Source organism: Podarcis muralis, chromosome 1 (assembly GCF_964188315.1).
Source record: "Podarcis muralis chromosome 1, rPodMur119.hap1.1, whole genome shotgun sequence".
NCBI lineage: Eukaryota > Metazoa > Chordata > Lepidosauria > Squamata > Lacertidae > Podarcis > Podarcis muralis.
Window position 1 is genome coordinate 76720543 of NC_135655.1, and position 23245 is coordinate 76743787.

The 23245-nt window shown below is 42.2% G+C and overlaps 1 protein-coding gene across 3 annotated transcripts in view; it reads right to left on the reverse strand.

The window, feature by feature from the left end:
- The window catches only part of EPS8L2 (EPS8 signaling adaptor L2), an 88276-nt gene that overhangs the window by 11987 nt on the left and 53044 nt on the right, over positions 1–23245 (reverse strand). For all 3 annotated transcript variants that reach the window (XM_028735171.2, XM_028735163.2, XM_028735181.2), the window contains 12 exons: positions 21379–21443; positions 16603–16764; positions 15611–15760; positions 14988–15067; positions 13244–13389; positions 7509–7588; positions 6558–6684; positions 5933–6021; positions 3263–3337; positions 2165–2313; positions 1344–1470; positions 103–212 (listed from right to left, as the gene is read on the reverse strand). In XM_028735171.2, coding sequence (XP_028591004.1) covers positions 103–212; positions 1344–1470; positions 2165–2313; positions 3263–3337; positions 5933–6021; positions 6558–6684; positions 7509–7588; positions 13244–13389; positions 14988–15067; positions 15611–15760; positions 16603–16764; positions 21379–21408 — 1325 coding nt within the window. In that variant the 5' untranslated portion in view covers positions 21409–21443. The remainder of the gene's footprint in view (positions 1–102; positions 213–1343; positions 1471–2164; positions 2314–3262; positions 3338–5932; positions 6022–6557; positions 6685–7508; positions 7589–13243; positions 13390–14987; positions 15068–15610; positions 15761–16602; positions 16765–21378; positions 21444–23245) is intronic.

Consider the following 23245-nt stretch of genomic DNA (forward strand, 5'->3'; position numbering starts at 1 on the left):
TAAAGAGGACAGCCCACCTAAATGAAGTTCATTGACCACTGGTGGTTGGTGGACATACATTGGAAACACCTGGTCTATTCTATTCTATATGCTAGAAATTACCTGTTCACATGTTGAGTAACATGTTGAGCAAAAGCATCCACTGCTGGACTTTGATCAGATGTCTGGACAGGCTTTATGTTCCGGCTGGAATATCCATTAGGTGATGACAGCTTAGATAAAATGGAAGAAATATTATTGCCAAACTGAGATACAGCATGTCAACAGTCTCAGCATTCAAAGTCATGAAAGTGAAATGTAGCTGTATAACTCATGCCTCTTTCTTGAAGAAGGAGCCAGGTCTGGGTAGCTTTCTGCTGACTAGAAAGCAGCCTCTCAAAGTGCAAGTAAGACAACACTAATAATTTACCTGCCAGGCAGTGCTCACTCTATTTCTTGCATTAGAAGACAGAAGATCAAATGACAGCAAGGTGGGTGTGGTGGTTGGCAGCAGCCACATGTGTTTGAAGGAGACTTTACTTGGGAGTCAATGCAAGAGTACAAAGGGTAACAAGTGTTTCACTTCTGGGGCAGGGTTTGGTATCAGCAATGAATGCCTCCTGTTCTTCCAATGACTGGACTTCTGATTCAAATTAATTGCAAGAGGTGATAATCTGGGGGTTCTTCAGTTCCTGGCATATTAATTTGTAGCCTCCATAGGTCTGATTCTCTGCTCAAATATTTGATTTTTATACAGGTGCTATTTGACCGATATTGCTACAATACATTCTATCATTGAAAAGGAGGAAACAAAACTGAAACGATGGCCTCAGTTGAGCCATATGCATGCTTGCTTCTGATAGTGGGCTGCTGCAAAATGCCATCCAGCAATCAGGGCTGCAGACATGCAGTGCTAGCCAGATGATTAGTGACAGGGCCTTTCATGAGGTTACAGGTAGAGCACTGGAGGTACAATTAATCCAACTCTACTCCTTCCCTTCCATTAAGGCTAATAATCTCACTGGTCTGGAGGATTTCTTTCAGCATCACACAGAACATCCATTTGTGCATTTCCCATTTGCAGGTAGAGATATGCATATGGAAGGCTGCTTCTGCATATGTGTGTTGCCAGCTAGATTGTGTTGGGTTACTCTAGTTTAAACAGCTCTCAGTGTGTCTTTGATCATCTATTCATGCGAGGAACAATAGGAATACCAAAAAGAAGTAGGCATTTCATTGGAATAATTTCCCCTTTATTAGCCATACATCTGCCTACTTGCATGCTTGCAGAGTATTCAGCCCACTAAATGAGTAAGATGAAAGAAGAGAAATTAGGAGGGGGTGGAGTTAAGCCTGAGTCTCACCTCATCTTGCAGGTGGCCAATATCTATTTCCCAAGGGGCTCCACGGAGTATTTCTAGAGGTGGCTCCCATCCGTTGCGGAACTTTGGAATATAGCTTGGGATGTTGGCTTCTCTTGGCCACTCAGCTCTTGGAAACACATTGAGAAGAAGATTATATGCTGCAAGAACCTTATGGCCCACTCTACTATTCTAGGCTACAGTTGTCATTATAAAAGTCCAACACGTATTTTAGAAGTCAGCAGACTGATGCTTTTAGGTCACTAATTGACTTAAGTGACCAAATAACGCTGGAGACAGAGTGTTTTCCCCCCTGTAGAGTTGAATATAGATTGAAAGGCAAATTGCTGCCCATGGTGTAGACACCCATCCCACTTTGGGTTTTGGTAAACAGGTTTTGCAGGTTTTTCAATGGTTAAAAACTCTTGGGGTGGAAAGAGGATTGTGTAGTGTACACACAAGAGAAGCAAATCAAGCATTGCTACTCACAAAACCAGTTTTCAGTCTCTTAACACCTCCTGTTGGACTCTAATCTAAAGTTTTGTTTTGTTTTTGTTTTGCTTCCAATACTTTTAGAAACATTGATAGGTTTCTAAAGAGGTGTGTATGTGTGTTGTTTGTGTCAGAGAAAAATCTAGTTTCAGAACCCCTTCATAAAGTTTTAAGCCGATACTGCAAGTTGAGATATTCTGCCCCATTTTCTAAAGAAATGCACATTATTGACCCAGTTAATGTTTCCGTTAATGTGATCTCTCAAGGGGCTCTCCCCTTTACCAGCTTCAGCCAACTTTATATTCTCTTCTGGTTCTCTCCTTGAAACTAACCTTGACCTTGTCCAAGTCTCCCCCAAGGACTCCCACAGCGTCATCTCCTTTGGTGTCAGATGCCCTTTCAGGAAATCTGTGGCGTCTCTAGAAAGAAGTGGGCTGACAACAGACCTTGCAACTTCAGGACCTCCACAGCTATTGACTATCTGGATAACATACGAGAAATCACATAAGAGGATTTTCAAAGGTGTTTCAAGATGTTTGAAAGAAAACCAGACCCCAACTCTCTACTGAAAATATTATACTGGGTGGCTAATGGAAAGCCTAAAAAGCAAAATGGATAGTCAAATTCAAGCAGTTCAGTGGGCTATTTCCAAAATAATACTATTGTGTATTCTCAGGATAGCTCCTGAATTGAATATTCACTGTACTCCCACATTTTAGCTGCAAGCACAGTTGACAAAATTAACATGGAGCAGGTTTTCACTTTAGTCTTCATTATATAAACAAGGTGTTGCACATAAGCACTTATTAAGCACAACATGGGTTATGCCAGACACACCACAGAGCCATTCCAATAGGTTTTATGCAGCCGTTGGGTGATGAATAGGAGGTAATGTACTGTCTACATTCTTTAATGCCAATTCTGCTTGTTGAGTTCTCACAACATGATTACCCCTTTTAGTAGCATTTGTAACAGAAAACAGACCTCCAACACCCACCAATTTAGCTACCCTGAGCAAGCTGGCATAGGGTTGTGACATTCAGAGCCTGTAAAGATTACTATAAGAGTTGCTGCTCAGCAAAGGATTTCATCAAGTGAAGATTTTTCCCATCCCAGCAATGGGAGAAACTGAACTAAGAGCCTCATTCTTTTGTCATGAGTTTCTGGCCATCTTTTGACTCACTTCAATCCTCTAGTGTAATCCTTTGGAACAAATCAGAGGTCGTTGTCCAATGAAAGTTTATAGTTATAAAAATGTTACACATACCTAAAAACATGTTTAACATTTGTTAATTTATAGGTGATTTCTGAATGGAACCTCAGTAATAAGATGTACCCTTAAATGGGTTATTACTCTCTATGCCAGGCGATTATTATGGTAGCAATGAATAAGGAAGAATGTTGAAATTATATAGTAAAGACAATTATACCAATTCCAATGGTCCAAACAGGAAATGCACTAATTCTGAAGCACTTGGATTCTGGATATGTTTTCTCAGTTTGGCCTAAAAAAGGGGGAAAATGAAATCAGGTTTAAACTAAATTTGATTTGCTGATTCTAAGGGTGCTTCCACACTATTGCTATTTTCAAGTAGGATTCAACCACACATTGGAAAATTCAGTTTGTGCAATTATAGTTGATTGGGAAGTCTTGTGCGACAAGCTCACTCCTCCAAAATATCAGACTTTTTGCAATAAGGAAAATGATAGGAAAATGCACTGGAGAGTGTGAGGGAACACATCATTTGGTGCAATGTCATCAAACCTCTCCACAAATGAAAATGGATGCTCATTAAATAGCCAATGTTGTCTAATCTGCCGGTAAACAAATCAGGATGTATGCTTAATAAACAAGTTGTCTGAAAGGCCCTAAGGTACAGAGATATCACTGTTTTCTTAAATTTTCATAGTCAGAAATGAAATCAAAAAAGCAGAAATATTTAGCTGTAATTCCAAACCTTGAAGTAAGGTTTAGCTGGCATGGGAGTCAAGCTTTGTCATAATTGGAGAGTTTATGTGTTAGTCCTCTGCTATTTATTTAGGTGTTAAGCTATATTTTATGGCAGAAAAACACTCAGGGTAAATTCACAGAAATAACATAAAAATAATTCTCACACACACACACACACACACACACACACACACACACACACTAATAAAACTAAAACAGGTGCATCAATCCATTCCTACCCAGACAATGAATCCACAGAAAACTAAAGAGTAGTCATTTATTAACTCTTGCCTAACAACCTCCCAACTTCTCCAGGCTGTGTTGGTCACTGGCTAAGATGGCTTTAAAAAAAAAAAAAAAAAAAGACTACACAAATTCATGAAGGAGGAGGATAGACTTATCAACAGCTCTTAGACATGATCAGGCATAGGCAAACTCAGGCCTCCAGATGTTTTGGGACTACAACTCCCATCATCCCTGACCACTGGTCCTGTTAGCTAGGGATGATGGAAATTGTAGTCCCTAAACATCTGGAGGGCGGAGTTTGCCTTTGCCTGGCCATGATAGTTAAATGGAACCTTCATTTCTAGAGGAAAGATATCTTTGAGTGACAGATGCTGCAAATGATCAAGAGGGGTGACCATCACCTCATGGCCCTAATCTGTGAGCTTCCAGAGCCATCTGTATGGTTGCTGTTGGAAACAGCATTGGAATAATAGTCCCTGATCCAATCTGGCAGGGCATGTTCTTATGTTCTATCATCGTAACTGGAAAAAAGGGGACACTTCCTGAGCATTCCAAGCCCAGTAAGTTATCCGGCATATTTGAACAGACAGTGCTACATTGAGGTTTAAAAGCAGAAATGGGAAACTTCAGCTTTCCAAATGCTGCTGGACCACAACGCTCATTACCCCTGACCATTGGCCATGCTGAATGGGGCTGGTGGAAGTTGCAGTCCAATAACACCTGGAAGGTCACAGGTTTGCCCCTGTCACTGCAACCCTGGCCTAAGGCATTCCTGATATTATTCATATTACACTAGCAACCAACACACATGGTACTGTATAGAGTAACAACAGCAAAAAATCCAGGTCCTTGAACCAAGAGTCTTCCAATCTAAATATTAGTTTGGATTTCAAAGTTTAACTTGTACAGAGCTTGTTTCAGTGACGGAGTGTGGTCTTAATGTTACCACACAAATTGCAGGTCACTGGTGCACCCAAAACCTCAAATATTTGTATTTAAAATGGGTTGCGTTGGAAAGAGAAACAATGAAAGGGATTTAGGAGGATGTCAAATGCAGCCAGCAGCAGTTCAGATGAATGCCCCTTTTATTTACATTGCTGGGAATTTGCTGTAGTGGCAAACAACGCCTTTCTTTGTTGAAGTGGAAACAGTGGCTCCTCAATACATGACAGTATTCTGCTTTACTGATATCTTGCCTGTTAACTATTTCTACTGTGACTGATATAGGGGCAACTAAGCATGTGAAAATATATAGGCGGTTCAGAAACTGTTCATGGTTAGGGTTGCCACATTTCAAAAAAGTAAAATTGAGCTTTTTAAAGGAAGACTCCAAAATGGTTGAGCTGCTCCCCCCTGGCCCCCGGAAGCCATTTTTACACCCGAAAACCAGGGCATGCCAGGAATTTTCCTGACGTATGGCAAGCCTATTCATCTCACTGGTGCTTCTTCCACTCAGCTACATGGGGATTAGCAGAAGATATTTATTATATGACACACAGATTATGGCTTGTTAAGGGCTTGCACAGACAATCCAGCAATGCGTGCCCCAACAGCATTCTCCTCCATAGTGTGATACTTGCAGAAGTTAATAGTGGGCCACGTGTTGTTCAGATTTGTTATGGCCTTTGGCTAAACAGTACATTTTTGATTGACTGGACTAGTCAGAAGGCAGGGAGGAAGCGTGGCTTTGGTGCAGGAGGAAAATTGTACTTCCTTCTGCTTTCTCATCTTTCTTTATCTCAAGCAGAGCTAAGTAAACAGCCTTGATATTGTCCTGATATGGAGAAACCATGTTCTTTGGATGTAAAATCATAATCCTTCCTTGGTATAAGATGATGGCATGTAGTATAACCATTGCCTGTCTAATGTAGAGACAAATTATATTGTGCCTTTTGGTTCTTACCAGGAGATTTAGTGCCAACTTTGTTTTCTGGAAGCAGTCAACGAATTCAGCCTCATTTGGGGGCTTTGCCCTCAGAGTCAGAACTCCCTCTTTAAAGCAAAACAACAACAACAACAGTGAATACAAAGAAACAAAGGAGAGGAAGTTAAAACCACGTGGTTTTTAGAAAAGATAACATTAGCTAGGAGTTGCTGGGAGACAGAACCACAGTTCCCAGAGCAAGTTAACAGTTAACCCCTCTTCTCAGGAGATTCTGGGAATTGTAGTTCTGTGAAGGGAATGGGAGTCTACCAGCAGCTCTCAGCACTCTTGATAGTGGGGTAGGAGAACTGAAAATAATGCCAATATATTTCACATTTGGCAACCAATGCACCGCTTAATTTCAGACAGAACATGGGTGGATTAGGCTAAAAAAGCCCGGGACACACATTTTCACAGCCCACTAAGTGGCTATGGTGGCTCATTTACCAAAAGTAATGCATTTAGCATTAACACTGCAAGTGTATACTTGATTCTTTTTAAATATATATTTATGTGTGTGTGTATCCTTGATTCTGACCAACTAAGTCTCCTAGACCAAGGTTCCCCACCCCTGCCCTGAAGCTGGCAGTCTGGCCCTTTATACCTGCTGGACCTTTCTTCTTGTTCTTCTTTCCCTTCTTCCTTTGGTTCAGCTGTTTGAATGCTTCTGCAGCTTTCTGAAGCTTGGCAACAAACAGCTCAATATCATCTAGAGTGCAGTTTAGGATTTGCTGCAAAGAGAGAAATGAAAAACAATAAAAATGGAAAGAGAGCCAGAGCCTTGTGCATGCCTCTGTCCTTGTCCCTTCTGTCCCTCGCCACTGAAGACCAAACCAGACGGGATGCTATTTCTGTGAATGCAGATAATGTGCACAGGGGGAGTGTGTGTGTGTGTGTGTGTTGTTGTTTTAGTCGTTTAGTCGTGTCCGACTCTTCGTGACCCCATGGACCAGAGCACGCCAGGCACTCCTGTCTTCCACTGCCTCCCGCAGTTTGGTCAAACTCATGCTGGTAGCTTCGAGAACACTGCCCAACCATCTCGTCCTCTGTTGTCCCCTTCTCCTTGTGCCCTCCACCTTTCCCAACACCAGGGAGTCTTCTCTTCTCATGAGGTGGCCAAAACACACTCATGTGTGTGTGTGTGTGTGTGTGTGTGTGTGTGTATGTGTGTGTGTGTGCACGTGTATAAAGAGCACCTGTGGGGTTGGCCTGAGCAGCCTCAGGACTAATGTGGTTGGGGGAGTTTAATTCTCTCATTTCCTGCCATTGGCACCACTGGAAGATTCCCTTGAAATGAAAATATCAGGTTCAAATAAGCAATTTTTTGTTGGGACCCTGACAACAAGAGAGAACATCAAGCTTTTACTTCCCACCCTCATGGTCCTTAGGCTGCTCTGCTCTGTATTTACATTACAAAACTAAACATGACTTGTGTTCACAGAATTAACATTGTATTTGGTTTCGTCCTTAGAAAATGCATCTCCACCCTGTTCATCCCCTTTTCTCATCCTCCCACATAAGTTTTTTGTGATTTTTTTTTAAAGTCACAGCTAACCGTTTCTTTTTCAATCTTCTGTGCTAAAATTGCCCGGGACTCTTCATAGTCCTGAGAACTGGAGCTTCGTCGATCATATTCTGTCAAACACAAAAAAATTAGTTATCAAAAAGGAGAGGTCAAAAGTGGAGAGAAATTCAAAACACCTGGTTTCTAAAATTGACTTCTACCAAGATAATCTGCAAAGCATCATTTGATATGGATAATCATTAATATTATTGGTAACATATGGTAGGTTATGACTGTTTATAAAGGGAAGCAGAGGGAATTATTGAGGAGAGAAAATTGCTAATTAAATATCTCAGGAGGATAAGGCACGATATGCCAGTATTGTAAACCTTGCTGATTTATTTTGTTGACTTGGACACAAAAGAGCAACCATACGTTAAGAGTCAAACAATTCATTTAGTGGGATCTGGCAAAGCTCCATCTATTCTATTGATACAGGACTCAGTTTTGCAAAATGAGGTGCAAAGGCCTCACTGCCAAGAACCTGTCTGTTAAAAGCTGCAGTGAGATTGTTCTTGTGCACAGTTCCCGCAAGCAGCTCATGTATATCTTTTTTCAGCCACATGAGAACATAAAAATAAGAGCCCTCTTGGATCAGACCAAAGACCCATCTAGTCTAATATTCTGTTGCCACTGTGGCCAACCAAATGCCCATGGGAAACTTATAAGCGTAAACTGAGTGCAACAGGACTCTCCCAACCCATGATTTCCAGAGGCATGCTATCTCCAACACTGGAAGCTGTACAGAGACACCATGGCTAGCAGCCTTTGATAGCCGTATTCTCCATTAAACCTTTATACTTTAGGGGGATTGATGCAATCTCATAATCATTTTGGTAATCCCTTTTCTGAATTTTTTCTGGCCTGATCTACAATATCTTGCTTACTCCCCAGAATTCTTGGGAATGATGCACACATCATTCTAAGTAGGGTTTTGTAAAAAGGCATTATGATATTGGCAATTCTTTTCTCCCCTATTTATCCCCCAAAGGGAGTACACCTTTTTAAAGCAGCCACACACTGGGCTGACTTTTTCATTGGAATACCCACCAAAAACTCAGTATCCCTTCTCTGGGCAGTCCCAGTGTGCTCAGACCCCAGGAGTGTATATTTGCCCCAATGTGAATCACTTTATGCCTCCTTACCACATTGAAACACATTTTCCATTTTAATGCCCATTCATATAGTTTGGAAAGACCCTTTCAGAGCTTTTTTGCTATCTCTTCCTTTTTTCTTTTAACCATCCTACAGTAAATAACTTGGTGCCAACCGCAAACCTGACCACTTCAATTCACACCTCTAACTGCAGATAATTTATGAACAAGACGCACAGATCTTAGTACAGATTCTTAGAGACATCCCTCCTTTCTGAGAACTATGTATTTGTTCCTACTCTCAATTCTTTAACCAGTTACAAGTCCATGAGAGGATCTCTCCTCTTATCCCATCAATGCGAAGTCACTCAGAAGGAGTCTTTCTGAAAGCTCAACTAAACAATGTCTATCAGAGCACTCCTGTTCACATACTTGCTGACGTCTTTGCCACAAAGTGGAATCCGGTTGCTTTGAAAACAGCATTCTTGAACAAGAAGAGTCAGTGTGCCAGGGACAGATGGTGCATACAGTGCACCTGATCCAGTCCAGAATCCTGGTGCTTACACTCGCAGAGTTCATCCTGCCCACCCCATATGTCCTTCAAATTAATAACTTTAAAAATGGGGTGGAAACTCAGCTATTTTCCAGAGGCAAGGTTAGGGATTAACTAGGGAGGAAATGTTCTTCTCATGCTGAAGCAAATTTGTGTCAGCGTGCAAAATTCACATTCTGCCATAAATAAGGAGCTCTGGCAGGAAAGAAATAAAAAGCAGAGGCCATGAGCAGCATGGGATTGTAAGCAATGGTTCAATTGCATCGCCAGTATATTTGAGGCCAAGACTGCCAACTTTTGTTATGGCACCTGCTCTTGTGAATTGAGTGGGAGTCTAATGTACAGATATTAAGCAAAATTTTAAAAAGAAACAACCCATCAGCTGCCAACAACAAAAGAGGTTCACAAAAGAGGTCAACAAAAGAGGTTCAAAGACTCTCTCAGGGCAAATCTAAAAAAAAGTAGTATAAACACCAACAACTGGGAAACACTTGCCTGCAAGCGCTCCACTTGGAGAACAGCCTTTACCAAAGGTGTCATGGGCTTTGAAGACACTCGAACTCAGGACACAAGGAGAAATGTGCTAAGAGGAAGGCACGCTTAGCAAATCCACACCGTGATCAACTCCCACCTGGAAACCAATGTCCCCACTGTGGAAGGATATGTGGATCCAGAATTGGCCTCCACAGTCACCTATGGACTCATTGTTAAAACCGTGTTTATGGAAGACAATCTTATTCGGCTACAAGTGTTCACCAAAGAGAAGAGTGTGTCAGGCTGCTCTTATGGGCACAAAACAGGGCCAGGTTTTAAAAAGTGACACGTCCCAACCCTTTCCAAGTCCCGCTGACCTCCCATGACTTCCTAGACTAAACTCCAAAACATTTAGGCCCCTTCTGCACTATGTATTTAAATAAATATTATACCACTTTAAAGAGTCATAGCTCCCCGCCCCCAAAGAATCCTGGGAACTGTACTGAGAGTTGCTAGGAGACCCAAATTCCCTGCCCTGAGCTACAATTCCCAGAGTTCCATGGGAAAAGGGATTGATTGTCAAAACACTCCAGGAATTATAGCTCTATCAAGGTTTCCTAACAACCTGCAGCACCCTTAATAAACTACAGTAGCTGAGATTCTTTGGAGGAAGCCATGGCTGTTAAAGTGGTCTCCTAGTGCTTTAAATGCAATAGGGAAGAATAGCCATGGGCACATGGGAGGCTACACGTACCGCCCATCACTCACATCCTTCTAGTAGCACAGAAAGGATCAAAATGATGAGGGATGGGCAGGTTTAAGACAAATTAGGACAAAAATAAATACAGAACTGTCTAACGGCCCCAGGCTGCTAGGATTTCTAGCTGACTGCTGTCTTATACAGACGTAAATAGAACTCAAGAGGAACTCTGTAGGAACTTGTAAAATCCTCTACAGAATCCAATTTGTTTTTCAAAGTGGTTGGTGGAATGTGCGTAAGCACCCCATGCTATAAACAAAGAGACAAATGTAAAAGTAACCTGCAGAAATTTAACAGGCAGTGTATGCAATGTTTCTGGTAGACACTCCTCCACCCACCCACTTTGCATTCGTAAGATTGAGAAGGAAACAAATTCTTTAAGGGTTTAGATCATTTTTCAGTGGCAAGAAGCAAGGATTCGGGCAAACGAGTCAGAATACAGAAAATGGGAGTTACTGACATTGAGCCACTACCCATCTGCCTACATGTCATGTCATCTCCAAGTCAGGGAATTAAGTGACTCGTTCAGGCAGGTATTAAGTATGCCTTAGCGAGGAAGCTGGCGCATCAAGCCCTCACTTTTCATTCAGAGGATTACTGTACTCCACTGTACATGTCCAACTCCATCTTTTCAGAGTGCAGAAAGCAAAAATCGCTTTAGTATCAGTAAGTATGATATGAAAACATTGACAAAATGTGCTGTGAAAACTGATATTCAGGGGGCGGGACTAACTAGGAAACATCATCAATCTTACAATGTATTTTTAGTTTTCTCAAAAAGACAATGAGCATGAATTCTCATTTTGGGGGTGCCAGTATGAGGAGTGTTTTTTTAAAAATATATATATAAACTCTCTGCAACTTCTGCTGCTCCCTTTTTCGCTTTTGAGTGGACAGCCAATAAGCTACACTCATAGCTCAAGTCATTCTGGAACACACAGGTACACATCACCTGAGAAACTAGCTGATTCCACAGGCTGATAGGTTTTTGTACCTATCTGATTGATGGCACAGCAAAGACATTTGTTACTTATATGAACATCATCAAAACACCCATCTCCCATTACAGTTCTACATTATTTCCATTATGCAAAACTAGATTTTAAAATAGCACAATATTTCTCTGGATCAGAGACCAGCAGATTAAAACATTTAAATTATTTCTAGGGGAAAGATGTTTTTGGTCCAATATACAGTATGTTCAAGGCAGCTTGAGACTTTCAGTTTGAACAAGTTTTCAGAGGTAAATTAATGCAGTACACAATAAACACAGCACACATGCCTTCACTTCAGTGAATGGCTTAATTCTTTTAACTTCAGCCTGACTAGCTTCATGTCAACAGGTAATGCTTTCCCTCTGGCTATAGCTCTTCATGATGGGTTAAAGCATGGGTAGGCAAACTAAGGCCTGGGGGCCAGATCCGGCCCAATCGCCTTCTAAATCCAGCCCGTGGACGGTCCGGGAATCAGCGTGTTTTTACATGAGTAGAATGTGTCCTTTTGTTTAAAATGCATCTCTGGGTTATTTGTGGGCCACAGAAATTCATTCATTTTTTCTTCCCAAAATACAGTCCAGCCCCCCACAAGGTCTGAGGGACAGTGGACCGGCCCCCTGCTGAAAAAGTTTGTTGACCCCTGGGTTAAAGTGTGTTTTGCTTTGCTGCCTGTCATGCAGCTATTAAAACACATAGTGTCTTTGTTCACAAAAGAATGGTGCCACCTCTGCTCTGGTCCTTCTGCTATTCTGTAGTAGAAATTCTCCAGACTTTCCTAACAATCTTATGTTGAGAAAAGCTGTATGCTATCAAATTGTGCTTAAGTCTGTATGAAAACAGCAGGCTGGTAGAAACATATTGTTTCCTCTTGCAGCATACCTGAAGGAGCACCTCCACCCCCATCGTTCAGTCCAGCTCCGAGGGCCTCCTGGCAGTTCCCTCACTGTGAGAAGTGAGGTTGCAGGGAACCAGGCAGAGGGCCTTTTCGGTAGTGGCACCCGCCCTGTGGAATGCCCTCCCATCAGATGTCAAGGAAATAAAAAACTATCTGACTTTCAGAAGACACCTGAAGGCAACCCTGTATTGGGAAATTTTTAATGTCTAATGTTTTCCCATTTTTTATGTGCTGTAAGCCGCCCAGAGTTATCTGCTCTCCCTTCCTATCCACTGGAGCAAGCAGGACACTCATGTTGCAGTACAGGAGTGGGGCAGGCGGGGAGAGGAGGCTGGGCAGTGGGACTAAGATAAGAGAAGTCATGGTTGCATCCTTTATCATTGCTGTGGGGTGATAGGCAGAAATGATGGTTCTCCAGGTTGAGACCTGACAATGCTATCATATAGTGTTGCCTTCCCCACCGTGGTAGCCTTCAGGTGTTCTGGACTACAACTCCCATCAGCCCCAGCACTGGCTGGGGATGGAAGTTGTAGTACAAAACATCTGGGGGCCAACAGAAAAAGGCTGGCATTGAAAAATCAGTACAATTAACTTTCGTTGGAAATGCATGCATCCTTGGTGGGATGGATTCAGTCTCATTTATAATATACTCTGGATGCATACAGCACCTAACACAATGAATAAGCATTATTCAAGCTACTAAAAATGCTTTTCATTTTAAGGATCCTTTGCTTTAATTACTACAGCGAAATAAATACTTGCCATTGGGCTATTTTACCTGAGTGGTTAAAATGGAGAAATCAATGAAGATGAATAGAGATTTTCCTGTTCTACTGGGAAACAGCACATGCCTAATCATGTTAGGACAACATAAGACTTTCTGGGTGAGTCACAACCCAAAGCAGATGCTTGCATTAGTCATCAATCTGAACTAGTCACCAGCTGCCTTCTATACCTGGCTCATGATGCTGTGAAGGAGGAGCCACTCGATTCTGGTTGTTCTTTGGTGAGCCTCTTGCTTCATACTGGAAAGGAATTGGAGCTGGCCCTTGAGGTGGTGGGAGGATGGATTGTCTCTGTTTAATCTTCTCTTGGTTTACCCTGAAAAGGAAGCAATGGGTCACTCCTTTTACCAGGACACCCTGTCTATGACTACAGTTACAAGGTTTTGGGTAGTCATTTATGATATCCCTGCTGCCCAAACTGGTGTGGGCTAAACAGTTGACAACAACCAATAATACTTTTATGCGCTCCCTTCCTAACCTGTGAAAAGTTGCAAGGGAGGAGCTACCAGGTTTAATTTCCTTAGGTAAATGTAACACAGGGTCTTTGCTTTATTTACAACTACATCAGCAGAGGATAAGTGGAGGCAAACTAACTAGGCAGATCCCTGAATATCAACTCTGGCTGCATCGAAGGGACAGGGGACCCTTCCTCAACAATGTGAGATGGGGCAGAAAGGGATTCTGGGTGGAAGAGAAGATGGGGACATTTCCCTCTGTGAACTTCCTAACTTAAAATCCAAGGATGATTTTGAGTGACTTTCCCCTTCCTGCATAAGTTCCCCACTTCCCACATCGCTGAGGAAGCCCCCACCCCTGATATTCAATAAGGCTTTTTGAGCGAAGGGAGGCAAATGGCTGCAGTGGGAAGGGTGGATGGGGAACTTTCCTTCTGTCAACTTCCTTAAAGTAACATCTTAGAAACCAAACTGGGAGACTCCCAACTATCAATAAATTGTTTCCTAATACACCTAAAAAGGGAATGGAAGGCCAGCAGCCATGACAATATTGTACAGTACATGGTCTAGTTTTTATATTGGTTTAATGGTGTGAATTGCCGCTTCTGTGCAGGTTGCATCCCACACTGCTTGGGTAATGTTTAAACAGGGAGACCACACAGGAGGGTTGGGTACATTATGTACTTCTTTGGGCAACTGCCATTGGCTCACAGCAAGATGTAGTGTTGGCATGGGGATTAAGCATGATACCTGTGCTACCCACATCATCTCCCTGCTTAAACATGAGTAAAGCAGAGAGTGAAGTTAACCATGCCAAGATGAGATTTATGCAATTCATTCATTCATTCACGAAAGTCCCAACAATTCCCATTCCCATTTAGTAAAAGAAATAAATAAATAAACAATGAAGTCTAGTTCAAAGACAACAGGGGAATTGCTTCAGTATATGATAGGATTGAATGTGGGCACATCCTATTATCATCAGGATATTGTATCTGTAAATGGAACCCATCAAGATGACTCATGTTCCTTAGAAGTTAGGGTATCAAAAATAATCCCTTGGACAAACAAGAGTTTGTGCTGCCAGATGATGTTTGCAGCACACCAGACATATGCTGTAAGCCACCCAGAGTGGCTGGGGAAACCCAGCCAGATGGGTGGGATAGAAATAATAAAATTATTATTATTATTATTATTATTATTATTATTATTATTATTATTATTATTTGTTTCTCTGCCCTTGTTGCTCAAAATTTCACAAGGCTGTGCCTAATTTTACTGTCCTTTAATCCTAATGTGTTCACCTCCAAGGGACACACCTAGTACTTCAATAACTTAAAAGGAGCAGGAAATTAAATTAAGGGTGGATCATGAGCTTTGTGACTTCTGCAGAGTAGGGCAAGCGAAGCTTCTTCCCAATTTACTTGCTGGAGCCTGCCTGTCCACAGCACCCACTTACTTGAGAGTCTGTGGCCGTATCTTCTTTCCAAACTTATGGTCAGCAAGTGCACTTTCTATGTCCTCATGTACCATCTCTGCCTAAAATACAAGATCAGGTTGGTCTCAAGAGAAGAAATGGCTCATGGCAGAAATTTAAGAATGCATGTAAGAATGCAAATGGAACAAGGTCTTATAAACAAATGCTGCATTAAAAAATGTTTCATTGTACTATGCTCTCTCTCTCTCTCTCTCTCTCTCTCTCTCTCTCTCTCTCTCTGTGTGTGTGTGTGTGTGTGTGTTAGCTTCACAGCTACAAATACACTAGAAATCACAGTTCCATATGTGATTGCAAAGATTTTGTGAGATTCGCTCCCACGAAAGCTTTGCACGGCAGTCCTTGCCTGCCATCAAGAGTTTTCTGTATGCACATCCCTTCCCTTGCACGTTAAACACTGCGGAGAGAAGAAATGCTTTTCTCTGCTAATATTGACAACAGGAAGTCCTTGCTTGCATGTGGCTGCAGAGCTGGAACACGGTCACAGTGGAGTCATGCTTGCACACCAACATTTTCTCATCTAGCACCAAGCTGCTAAAATATACCATGTTGTTTTTTCCTCCCCTCCTCTCCCCACCCTTGTTTACCTCCACCTCATCGCAATTAAAGAAATGAATGTCAGGCTTGTGCTGCTCTGAGTCTTGACACACTAGCAGGAGTATGGATGAGTACCGCATCTGATTCAGCACAGTTTGGCAGAGCTGGACTGTTGGCAGAAGGAAGTCCTCTAGCTCTTCCTGAAAGGCAAATCAGAGAGAGACAGAGACAGAGAGAGAGAGAGAGAGAGAGAGAGAGAGAGAGAGAGAGAGAGAGAGACAGACAGACAGACAGACAGACAGACAGACAGACACATTTAGTTACAAGCTGCATTTATTCATTGTAATAACCATTCCTGAAAAAGAGGCAATGAAGACGATGGCATCTGATTCACTCAGTGTACTTTAAATCCATTAGTAGCTATAGCTGCATGAAGGCAGTTGGACAAAATTGTTGCTGGCACATGTGAAGTTTCTGGGCGTTTCTTAGCTGGTAGGAAAGAGAGGCAAAGTTTTTGTAAGGAGGCCAACAAAACTTCATTGTATTGCCTCCTCCCTTTGCTACCAATCTTGAGCATCATGTCAAAATACAATGTCTTAAAGACTTGTCACTTCTATGTTTGCAAAGACAACTTGTGTGCATGAGTGACATACTCTACCAAATCCCAGCCAGAAATAGGATCTGGAACACTACAGAAGCTGTTCCCAGAGGTGTAGCCATGTTCATTTGTACCAGCAAAATTAGCAGACAGTGTACATGCAATGCATTTAAAGTACACGACTTCCCCCAAAGAATCCTAGGAACTGCAGTTTGTGAAGGGTGCTGCGAATTGCAGCTGTGTAAAGGGCAAACTACAGTTCCCTAGATTTTTTTGTGGGGGGGAGGGTGCTTTAAATGTACGATGTGTATGCAGCCAGAGAGTCTTGTGGGAGATCCCCCAGTTTACATGCTTGGCAAAAGCCAAGCCATGGACCCCCTTCTTTTCAAAATTTTGATATTTCTATGGGAGCTTTTGTTATATGAATGGTGAATTGCTGCTTACCTGAGTTTCGCAGTCCAGCAGTCGGATGGATTTGTCATTCACTTGCAACAGCATCTCTTGGGCCCAGATCTTCTCTTTGGAAGCCAGCTGTTTGAGTTTCCTGATGGCATCGTCCACTGTTACAATGGCCTCACTCTTATCCATGATGAAGGTGGCTAAATGCTATAAAGGAGAAAAAACAATGGTGGGCAGGGAGAAAGGAAAGTATTCCGATTAAGCAGGAGGTCACAAGCCATTTTAATCCATATGAGCTGAAAATTCAAAAAATTCATGCAGTCGCTATGTTGGAATCTCACCTGCTTGCATAACAAATGCAGCTAATAGCAACATGGATTTTTACTCTTTCCACATACAACTGCACAGTAGTGCCTGGTCAACCCCTGGTTCTGTGGTGTGGTTGCAAACAGAAATGTTTCCTACAGGTCTACCTTTCTTTGATTGACAGCAGTGAACTGAACAATTTCTAATGATGATGATGATGATTCCAGTACATATATAAACATCACATTACGAGGTATCAAAACTGGACTTGCCACAGAGTACACTTGGCCTGCAGACCAATGCTGGCTCCCTCCTCATGTACCTGCTTGTAAGTACATACTTGTAAACATGTGTTGATTGCATTGGCATGTCCCATTCTTAGGTGTACGCTTAAAACAGCATTAGGCACACAACTAAACAATGTAATGTTGTGCGTTGACCCATTCTTAGTTCCATCTCTCCACACTGCACAGTTGTCTGTTTGTGCCAGTGCTAGGAATGTAGCTTTCTCCAGGCAGTAGAAAGTCAGCCAGGCATGATTGTACTTGCAGTCATTTCCAGCTCAGCTCTAAACCTGTTGTCCTGGTTAAGAAAGCATTCAGCTTTTATAGCATGACATGATCTCTAAACCTCAGGATCTGTATGCACAGGCTGCTCTTGTATGGTTTGTATTGATAACAATGCCATGAGCAAGCAACACTGCAATGCCACTGGGCAGTGCAAGGATACACACATAAAAGACTGTGTTTTCCTAATCTCTCTTTGCTTGCCATTGTTGCCAGTTAGAACTGTTGTTCTTCCTGGTCTTAGTAAAAATCGCATAATACTTCCCTCTGTGGTTTTATCAGCCAGCAGAGGGAAGCATGAAGCAAGCGCAAGAGAGCACATTTGCCTTTCTCACATTATACTTAATCCATGGCATCGGTATCCACCGCAAAGGAAACAGCTTGCCAGATTAGCAGTGTTCAAATTTTGGCAAACTCTTCTCCAAGAACTCCGTTTCACACCTTCCTCCCCTCCACCCCATTCTGACAACAGAAGCTGACACCCTGAACTGCTTTATTCCCTCAGTCCTGAAACACATGCCATTTTGAAAACCCAAAAGACTAGGCCCCCTTCCCAAGGAGGCATTGCAATAGAATAGGGCACATAAGGATATCTTACTGCAGGTTGGTGCATTAAAACGATGCAACATATAGTTGACCTTGAACTGTTAGAGTAAGATTGGCACTCTTAGGGTTGCTGCGGTTGGCGGTGGTCTGTGCACAACTGCTATGCTCATATGGAGCTGTCATTTCCACCTACCAGCAGCTTCATGAGGGCCAATAAAGCAAGATAATGATTGCTGTTATTTTAGAGTTGTATCCAACATGTGCAGAAAGCAAGCTTGCACAACAGATCTTTCTCCAAAACCTCTCCAAAAGGTAAGAGGAATGTACCAAGCATTGTGGGCTGTGTCATATAGGGTGGTGGTACAGAATCATCCTGAACTGAGTGGAGAGATTTTGTGTTCCACTGCAACCAGATTCCTCCATCTAGTTTTTGGTGATGCCACATAAGACATAGCCCACAATGTTTGGCATGTCCCCCTGACTCCCTAGAGAGGTTTTCTGCAGGGTGCATAAGGCTACAGGGGGAGGAAAACATATGTTGTGCAGGCTTCCTCCTGGTCATGCAAGGATGTAACCCTTTATGCTTACTGACAAAGTCAAAAATCTAACAACAAACTTGCACAGAAAGGAAGATTAAAAACATGCTGTTTGGTAAATGTCTGTCTCTATAGATAGATACAGGTGCATATCTATGTGTGTGAACAAACTGCCAATTTGACAGCTATCACACTTGCTTTGACTAAAGTTCAAGGGGAAAGAACAGCTTACAGCTGAGCAACCATAATTAACAGAGATCAAAATGCATTCTAGTTGCAGGAGAGAGTAAAGTCTACTTTCCAGTGGAAGTGACTGCAATGATTTTATTGCTTATTTGCAAAAAATATGTCCAGTGTTTGATTTCTTTAAAAGGAAGGAAATACAGCTCCAGTCTTCCTAGGTGCTACACCATCTGCTCCCTTTTCTTAAATGTGTGGGAACAGATTATTATTTGCCGGTTTTAGACAGAGTAGTATTTAAACATGCAATCTAAACAAGTGGAGCGTTTGTGCTTTCATCCATGTAGAACGAATGTGTAAAGAGGAAAGGGATAGCAGCTGGCAGTCCCATCACCTCTCATTCACATGTTCACACAAACCTGTGAACACAGTCTACACATGCCTTCCCCAACCTGATGCCCTGATGGTGGTCAGGACTGATGGGGCTTGTAGTGTAGTCCAAAGCATATGGAGGGAATATGGTTGGGGAAGGCTAGTCTATGCCATATTTGTTAAATTAACCCACAGCATTTTCAGTTACAAGGGTCTCAGGGTCAAACTAGTGATGTTAAATGCATCTTAAAAATAGCATCAACTGGCTGCCTGGGTCTAATTGTTATCCGCCAATGGCTCCAGTGGGCAATTCCCTGCAAAGCAAATAGGAGCGCCAGTAGAGGAATTTTCTGTAGAATCACAGCAGAAGAGGAAAGGACAGAAAAGTTGTTGCGTTTTTTGGGGAAAACTTGTTGAACTTTGTTGTTGTTGTTTTTTTAGCTATTCAAAGGAAAATCACAAAAAATGAAACTGCCGACATGGGTTGCCATACATCCAGATTTTCCCGGACATTCTAACGATTTCCGCCCAGATGCTGCTTCCGACTGCAGTATTCCGGATATGTCCAGGAAGTTCTGGATGTATGGCAACCCCAGTTTTGATCCATAAATACATACAACTAATGCAATTTGCATTTTAAAAAACCTGCAAATTACATGTAAAGATGCACATAAGGGCATATCTAGATTGGCCCTCAAAGGGCAGCCCTGGAAAGGATCTTTGGGGGAGCTACTGCTGCCAGTCAGAGCAGCTAAAACTGGCTTTGATAAAACAATTATTTTATTCAATACAGCTCAGCTTCTTACATTCACAGGATATTTTACAGAGCTTTTCCCAAGTCCTGCTTAAATTCTAATCCAGACAAATACAGCAGCATAACTATTACCACTAACATTACTACCACAGTGTCTTGGCTCCAGAAGGTTTGTGGCAGTGTATATACATGTGTAGCAATATTATTTTAAAACACTGCTTAAACATCATTTCACTCATTTTGAAAAAGACCGTCTTTTATCAGTTTTCTTTCCAATTCCCTTCCTCCAAGAGAATTTCAAGTTTTTGCATGTCAGGCCTTGATTGGAGGGGGAGAGAAACCTGTTTTCCCTCTGCCTCCCCAAAGGCAACACACCCCAGATATTCACATCTTCAGGGACTAAATGACCTACATTGAGACTAAGCCACATGTGGAAGAAAATTACATATATAAGAACTCATTGTCATGCAGCACTCCTTGACTTTGACACTGATGATGATTTGTCAATATAGATCATAACAGAGTCAGTGGGCTGGCCTGGGGAGACTGCAGTGGCTCAATTCAATTCACCCATTACATTTGCTCAGTGACTTGGGTCAGTCACCCTCTCTCAGCCTAACCTGTCCCAGACTGTTATGAAGATAACATGTCATGAGATGAACCCTTGGTAAAGTTCCCCTGAGAGAAGCTGGATACAAATGACATAAATATCCTTGTCCAAGGTGTTAGCTTTCTGGAGGGTACAGTATCCTTTGCTAAAAAAGTGTTCTGGAGGAAAGAGAAATGAATCCTTAAATCAAAAGGGAAGAGTTGCATTATGCATTGCACTAAAATCAATAATCAGGAAAGATCCTAAGCTAAAGAGGCCTTTGTACCTTTCCTTAGCCACATGGAAGCCATTTTCCCAGGATTTGTGCAGCTTGGGCTGAAGCAGATGTAACAGCAAAGACTGGTAAAGCACATGCCCATGTACATAGGAGCCAACTTCTAGGGGCCCAGGTCCCTTTGCTCCCCAATAAAATATTTGAGGGGGTAGGGTCCCCCCAAGTTGATGGTCATTGCCATTCAAATGATGTGCCCCATCATGTGATCAATTACTTGCCCCCTCAATAGTTTATTCAAGTTGGCACCCCTGCCCATGTATGTGTTGTTTGTGTGGCCCCCATCACATTTTGTAAGTGAAGTCATGCACATCACCATTTAAAGAAGGGCCTCCCTGTAAGGCTATTAGGTACAGAGCCTAAAATTACCCAACACTGATCTAGATAATCTCTGCAAGGCCACCGGGAACAGGAAACCAGTGAACATTTCCCCCAGCACCTGAGCGAAGGGAAAGCAGGGCAAAGATCAAGAGTCATTACCAACTTCCAGCAACTCCAGCACATGATGTGTTGAGTTTCTACTAATTGTTTGTAATAAATCTTCTAGCATATGACCCAGGAAGCATGATTATAAAAATGTAACTAGAAGGATCAATGTCCTCCTATAAATGGTGCAATATCAGTATCATTTCTAATTGTATGCAATTTATTGCTCATTCATATGAGTTTCCTTGACTCACCTGTACATGGTACTGTGACGTCTCATGCATAATGACGTTAGAATTGGAATACTTCTTCCTCTGCTCTGCAGAAAGGAAAGGAAAGGAAACGAGGCTTAGTTTTTACGGCAATTGATTGGCAGAGTAAGGGCCAAGCTAGACATCACCTTGGGATATGTGTGGTCCCAACCCTACAAAGAGAGGGGTGTCGTTGCTCACTTGTAAGGCATCCCTTTCACTACAGGCATTTTTCATGTCAAAGGATCTGAGGCAACAGGGCTGTGAAAGATACCTGCGTAAAATTAGAGACTCACTGCTGGTCAAAGCTTCAACCCAGGTTAAGAGGACCAGTGACTGTACAAAGCAGGCTGCTGAGATTATGGAGACTGTGGACAGGAGAGCTCTAACAGAGGAGGTACGGTGGGCAGGAATTTGGGACATTTAAGGCAAACACCACCTCTAACACTGGGCTCACTTCTGGTTTCAAGGTATAAACTGCCTCTTCAAGGCCCTGTTACTACAGAAAGTGTGATAACCACATAAATAGGTGAAAGTGGCTTTTATTATGTCAGTCCATCTACCTGAGTGTTATCTCAAGCTTGCTGTTTTCCCACTCTGTAATCCTCCCCCCACTTAAACACATTGTTCTCACAATAATGTTATAAGGGATAAACAAAGTTAGGAACCCCACGTCCCCCCCCCCCCCATTTTAATGTTTGCTTGATCCTTAAGCCCAGTTATAACTTGCATGGATAGGCTCTTTGGTTTCTTCCCTTCCCCTTTACATTTATTGCATTAATCAAACACTGCTAGCAATACGTTATTAACAGCATTCTCATTTTTATTGCACAGGCAGTCAAGCACATTGCCATGATTTCAAAGGCCACCAGTAAGACGATTTCTACTGGTTCCTTGACTATAAGCGGCCTAAAGAATAGGAAAGTGAGAAAAATATAAATAATATAATGGGAAATAAAAAAGTGTGTGTACAGTGGGAAATAAATAACTTTTAGCATGTCACTTGCACTTCTCAGAAAAAACTGTAGTCCACGTAGAACCTCAGATACACACAGTGCCAGTCACATTGCCCCAAACAAAAGCCACGAAACAGTTGATGCTTAAGATTGGTCCAGGAGAGGGGGGTCTGCATGGTGGGGCCCTCACCCTGGAATGATCTCCCCCAGAGGCATGTCTGTAACCCTCATTGTTGGTCTTCAACCATCAATTAAAAGCATTTATATTTATTTTTCCTGTTATACTTGTACTGTTGTTTGTGTTATGTTTTTTGTACATAGCCCTGTGCTGCACATAAACCCCAATGCTCAGTACCAATATAAGTAGGAGAGGTATTTGAATCATAACTTGACAGCAGGAGTGTTGAGGGAGGGAAAGAGTAGGACATTAGGACAACAGAACGGGAGAAGGAACACACAAGAATGTTTTTGCTCAGCAATTCCTACTGGGAGGAATTGATGTTACAGGAATGGTTTGCTAAGCAAAACAGTTAAGCAAGAGAGGCTGGATTCAACCAGTTAAATCCTGATCAACCTGGTTAAATTCAAGTACTTAGATCAAGATCCAAAGAACTGCACAAGTGTACACACACACACACACACACACACACACACACACCATTTGCCAAGGGGACTTTGGGCTTGCTTTTCTTGAACAGCTCTCCCTGTGGCATGACAAATCTTTTTTACACAACAATGCAGGTTGGCTAGAGGGGAAATAACACAAGACCCCTCTGATGAAGATTGGGTTCTTCTGTTCATCTGGGTTGTACTATAAGGCTAAAAATAACCACATGCAAAGTAGGGGAGGGATATATGTGCTCTAATGCAGAATACCACAGAGTGTAGGGCTGCAGCACATAAAAAAGAAAAAC